This window comes from Myotis yumanensis, unplaced genomic scaffold (assembly GCF_028538775.1).
Source record: "Myotis yumanensis isolate MYYU_CA2020_CCGP unplaced genomic scaffold, mMyoYum1.0.hap1 SCAF_4, whole genome shotgun sequence".
Classification (NCBI taxonomy): Eukaryota; Metazoa; Chordata; class Mammalia; order Chiroptera; family Vespertilionidae; genus Myotis; species Myotis yumanensis.
Window position 1 is genome coordinate 78,771,818 of NW_027223755.1, and position 6,000 is coordinate 78,777,817.

A 6,000-nucleotide genomic window follows, 5' to 3' on the forward strand; every position below is an offset into this window, starting at 1 on the left:
GGTAGAGTCATTTGAGAAAAGTTTAAATTTGATTTCAAGTCCACTGGAAGGAAGGGAAAGTGCTGTGCATAGTCCTGAAGGACAATGATAACTGGGTCATGACTTTTGAACACTGCTCTTTTCCACCAGAACTTACAGAAGCTCTTGTGAGAGGGTTCTCAACCACTGGTTATACAATGAAATCAGCAGGGATCTTTTTAAAATCCTATGCTGAGGTCATCTCAGATTCTAAAATAATCCATCCTGTGTGGCTTTAAAAGCACCCCGTTTGGTTTTCATATGCAGCCAAGGTTGATTAAAGCATTTCTGCCTGAAGTAAGAACTCCTACAGTCCATGGCCATCCTGGCTACTTGAAACCTGCTGTAGTCAAGTTGGATTCTTTACATCCTAATATGAACTCTATGATATTTTTCTCACTCTCTTCCCCATTCTGTTCTCATCTTTCAAGTCCTAGTTCACTCCCAAAGCCCTTCCAGGAGGCTTCTCATCTAGTCCAGAGCCCATTTTTCCTCTGCCATGTTATTGCTACTGCAGGCTGGTATCATCACTATCCTTCCTAACCGAAAACTTTATCATTAAACCATCCAGTTTGGTACTCTGTGTTTTCTTTGTATCTAAGAATATCCTTAAGTCTAGCACCTCATTTTATTCCTTTCATAAATTCCCAATAGTGCCTTGCGGTCATTCAGGAAATACTTAAAGAGTATTTTGCAGTTGATCTGGAGATCATGAATCCACATTTTAAATGATTTAATTTGAAAAATTTAACAAATAACATTTGCAATGTACACTTTCTACGTGTGTTGGTCTGTGTACAGGGGAAATATATACATGCCATTTGAAATTATAAAATAGGAAGGTTTTACATTAATAGGAAGATCTGGAATCTCTCCTCTGAAGAACATTACAATAGTTGTCATTGAGTGATAGCAAGCAAGGCCCTATAATAAGGCTTATTTCTAGGACTTGTATATTTATTATGCAGCTCCTTTCCTTAAGTAGGCTTTCTCAGAGAAAAGGAGGAGGATGAAGATGGTTACCATCTTATTTGTGGCTTTAGGCAGCTATGCAGCAGTCCTGCAAGTGCATACAAAGGGGCTCTTAGCCTTGAGAGGAAGTGGGCCTCTGGCACACCTTGGGGCGGGGGGGAGCGACACTCCCTGAAAGCTCCCAATCTTCTCTGGCTTGTGCTTTTCATGCTCCATGACAATTTTCTTGCCCTTCAGTCAACTGAGATATGAAGGTTACTGTGGTGGTGGATCCCCCAACACTGAGAGTGTGACTTGGTGGGAATAGAGCTAAAAAATTATTCAAAACACTATTTAGGTCAAAACGCTATTCAGAAGTTCACTATTTACACTGGGAACCAGGAGATGTTAGAAAATAGGCACAATGCTTGAAAAATACCTTTTCCCATCATGAAACTAGAAGGCTTCCACTGGGAGAAGTGACTGGACTCTTTAAAAGTGATGGATAATTCAAATAATTAAAATATATAAGATGTACTCAGGTTACCTTGCAAATTCCAATATGTACAAAATTAATTCTGTATGGCTTTTCTAAATAGTTTTCCATAATGCCTAAGAATCTGGTTTACATTTTAAAAATTCATTCATTTGCTTAAAATTCAAGCCAAAAACAAGCACAAACCAATATGATTTTGTCTCTGGCCTGGTACAGAATAGATGCTGTAATTGATATTTTCTTGAATGAATGTATTGATGAATGCTTTCACTGACCAGTCTTGAGACAGCTTACTGAATAAGTATAAAGAAACAAAGATATATTTTGTGAAAAGTAATTTCTATATATTGTAAATCATTATTGTCCTCAATGTATCTCATCTACTTTGCTTTTGGTGTTGACAGTGCTTCGTTAACTAGTTCTCATATGCTGTTTAACCTTTGCAGATTCCTGTGGAACTAGATTTTCAAGGAATTATTCAACCAAAAAAACCCATTGTTCTAAAGGCTGAGTTGAGAGATGGAACTGTAAGTGGAGCCTGATTTTCCCAAAGGATTTACACTTCGTTCTTCAAGGAAGGCGAATCCCCTGACACCAGAGATCTCAGTGTACTTTGTAAATAAAAAAAACAGAAATGAAGATGGGCTTACCCTACTGCACTTGATGGATGACTAGAGAGTCTGCACATTCACTTATCTTCTCAGTGTCTATATAGAGTATTACATATTGTGTAATGTAAGAGAGGTGACTAAATAAGTAGACCGAGTTTATTGGGTTCTTATAATACTATCTCCATCTATTCCCACTTAGTATCATCTACTTACTTAGTAATAATCATGAATACAAATTTCTCTATAATTTTCTCAACAAACTTTAATGAAAACAAGAATCATTATGGAAATGGCAATAATGACATTTATATCACATTTTATTTTGAATATTCTATATTGTATATTATATTGAGCAACTCAATAAACATCTCTTCATAATAGTATTATCTAATGCTTTCATGGACAGCCAGTGACTAAATGTTTTTAACCATCACAATCACTGGTTGGGTGGGACCTTTTCAGAATTCCAATTTGATATATTAAGATAGATGAGAGCCAAAACCGGTTTGGCTCAGTGGATAGAGCGTCGGCCTGCGGACTGAAAGGTCCCGGGTTCGATTCCGGTCAAGGGCATGTACCTGGGTTGCGGGCACATCCCCAGTGGGGGATGTGCAAGAGGCAGCTGGTCGATGTTTCTCTCTCATCGATGTGTCTAACTCTATCTCTCTCCCTTCCTCTCTGTAAAAAATCAATAAAATATATTTAAAAAAAAAAAAAAAAGATAGATGAGAATAAACCCACTGTGATTTCCCCCATTATTTAGAAAGTACATTCATAATTTAATTCCGCCTTTTTTGGAGCACATATTTTTGTAAGACTCAGCTGAGGCACTTATTATTTTATTATTAGTTTTGATTTAATGTTTTATCTCATCTCCATTGATAACTCTGGAAGACAGGAAACATGTTTTCTTATATTCTTTGTATGTCATCCTCAAGTCCCAACCCTCTTAACACAATGAACATGGAATAAAAGATAGTTGATTGGTCAATTGATTGGGTAGAAAGGCTACAAGCATCCGTCAGTTTCAGAAGTGCACAGGTTTCTTCCTTTTCCATCTCTATCTCTCTCCTGCCGTTTACTTCCCCTCACTTTACTTCCTTCTTTTCCCTTTCCTTCCCTTGCCTCCCCTTCCCTTTCCTTTTTTTTCTTTCTGGATAATTCGGTCCGAAAGCCAAAAGGTTCAGCACAGCATTATTGGCAGACACACATTGCAGGGCAGGGGTGGGGCAGGGGCAGGAAAGGGAGTCACAGTGGCTCTAACTAGGAGGCTGAGTAGGGTAGAAGGGTATCCACATGGAGGGAATCCTGGTGTGGGTGTGGGAACCCAAACAAGGTGGGAATTGTGTCCATGCAGAGAGGTACTCTGGTGAAAGCATCCAGAGCCTAAATAGGGTGTGGCGAATCCGAGTAGGATGAAGAAAGCACCCATTAGTGCAAGGGATGGAACAAGGATTTATTATATCAAGGAGGATTGATCAGACAAATAAACATATTAAAGATAATGAAATCCACATTTCTCACTGTTAGAGAAGAGAGTCACTGATTCAGAAGGAGAGAAAAACAGAATGTACCCTGTGGACTCAGAGATTGAAACTGAATGTATTATATAAGTGTGTACTTTTCTATATAGACTAGAGGCCCAGTGCACATATTTGTGCACCAGTGGGGTCCCTCAGCCTGGCCTGTGGAATCAGGCTGAAACCAGCTCTCTGACATCCCCCAAGGGGTCCCAGATTGCAAGAGGGTGCAGACCAGGCTGAGGGACCCCACTGGTGCACGATCGGGGCTGGGGAGGGATGCGGGAGGTTGGCCAGCAGGGAGGGACTGTGGGAAGGCTCCAGGGCATGTCCAGCCCATCTCGTTCAGTCTCGATCGGCCAGACCCCGGCAGCAAGCTAACCTACCAGTCAGAGCATCTGGCCCCTGGTGGTCAGTGCACATCATAGCAAGTGATTGAGTGGGCTTAGCATATCATTAGCATATTTCCTTTGTTTGGTTTAATGGATGACCGGACACTTAGCATAGTAGGCTTTTATTATATAGGATAGATGATAGATAAAGAGCTATGAAGATAAATAGAAATAAAGAGATAGATAGATGATAGATAGATAGATAGATAGATAGATATTTGCGCATATGTTATAGAAAACACACGGGCAGAGTTTAGAAACTTTATAGTAATGAGCACACCTTGTGCCCTGATCTTGACTTATAAATACAATTTTCCACCTCAAGGGACCCAGGCTCCTTAGAGCAGTGGTTCTCAACCTTGGCTGCACATTAGAATCACCTGGGAATCTTTTTAAAATCCCAATTTCTGGGCCTCATCCTCTGGAAATTCTGTTTCTTTGTTACTAATGTTGTGGACCCACCCCATAACAAAGAAACAGAATTTCCGGAGGATGAGGCCCAGAAATCGGGATTTTTTTTTTTTTTTTTTTAAATAATTTTTATTTCTTAAAGTATTACAAAGAGTATTACATATGTCTCCTTTTTCCCCCCCATGACATTCCCCCGGCCCCTACCCCCCGCCCCCCCCCCCCCGCCCCGTGTCTTGTGTCCATTGGTTAATCTTATATGCATGCATATAAGTCCTTCAGTTGGTCTCTTAATCCCCCCCCCCCCCCAACCCTCCCCAGGCTCCCCATTGTAGTTTAACATTCTGTTCAATGTTGCTCTGCTTCTGTATCTACACCTGTTCATCAGTCCATACTGGTCCCCTTTATTTGTCCCAACCTCACTGGAGTAGTCTCAACCTCACCAGGGCCGTCTGAGCCTCACCAGGGCCATTTCAACCTCACCGGGGTCGTCCCTACCTCTCGGGGGCCGTTTCAACCTCACCGGGGTCGTCCCTACCACACCAGGGCCGTTTCAACCTGACTGGGGTTGTCTCTACCACACCGGGGCTGTTTCAACCTGACCGGGGTTGTCCCTACCACGCCGGGGCCGTTTCGACCTGACTGGGGTCGTCCCTACCTCACGGGGGCTGTTTCAACCTCACCGGGGTCGTCCCTACCTCACGGGGGCCGTTTCAACCTGACCGGGGTTGTCCCTACCACGCCGGGGCCGTTTCGACCTGACTGGGGTCGTCCCTACCTCACGGGGGCTGATTCAACCTCACCGGGGTTGTCCCTACCACACCGGGGCTGTTTCAACCTGACCGGAGTTGTCCCTACCACACCGGGGCCGTTTCGACCTGACTGGGGTCGTCCCTACCTCACGGGGGCCGTTTCAACCTCACCGGGGTTGTCCCTACCACACCGGGGCCGTTTCGACCTCACCAGGGTCGTCCGTACCTCACGGGGGCCGTTTCAACCTGACCGGGGTTGTCCCTACCACGCCGGGGCCGCAGAAATCGGGATTTTAAAAAGATTCCCAGGTGATTCTAATGTGCAGCCAAGGTTGAGAACCACTGCCTTAGAGAAATGGCTGACTTGGGGCCAGGGTTGAGAAACTCCAAGATGAGGATGGAACATCTTGTTGTGCTAAAAAGCAAGAAAATGCTAGACACTGAGGGGGACATGCCAAAAGGACAAAGATGTCAAACTAATGGGCTTTCAATGACCAAACCAGGGACCATTCGAGCATCATTATAAATATTGATGGTAAGAATAAATAATAAAGTAGGAAAAGATGAGTACATACAGACATAAATAAATAAATTGCAACTGGATGAGGATATTTATGGTTTCAAATGCTACAGCTCAAAATACCCATTAACTACAAAGTGGAAAGTATAGTTTCACAGTGGAACACACTAGTAGACACTCTCTTAATCAAGTGATCAGAGTGAGCATCATCAAGAATGAGATGAATTGATCATGCATCACCTGATACGACAAAGTGAGAAGAACTCGGTATCACCTCTGCAATAGATTTCATACAGCTCCCCCCATTTCATAGATATAAGTATGTTTTAGTC

At 42.6% G+C, this 6,000-nt stretch overlaps 1 protein-coding gene across 1 annotated transcript in view; it reads left to right on the forward strand.

Moving 5' to 3' along the window:
- LOC139008878 (cytochrome P450 3A12-like) overlaps positions 1 to 2,100 on the forward strand; it is a 35,126-nt gene extending 33,026 nt beyond the window's left edge. Inside the window, exon 13 of the mRNA XM_070412617.1 lies at positions 1,912 to 2,100. Within this exon, the coding sequence (XP_070268718.1) occupies positions 1,912 to 2,007 (96 nt within the window). The 3' untranslated portion in view covers positions 2,008 to 2,100. The remainder of the gene's footprint in view (positions 1 to 1,911) is intronic.
- Positions 2,101 to 6,000: the final 3,900 nt, after the last annotated feature.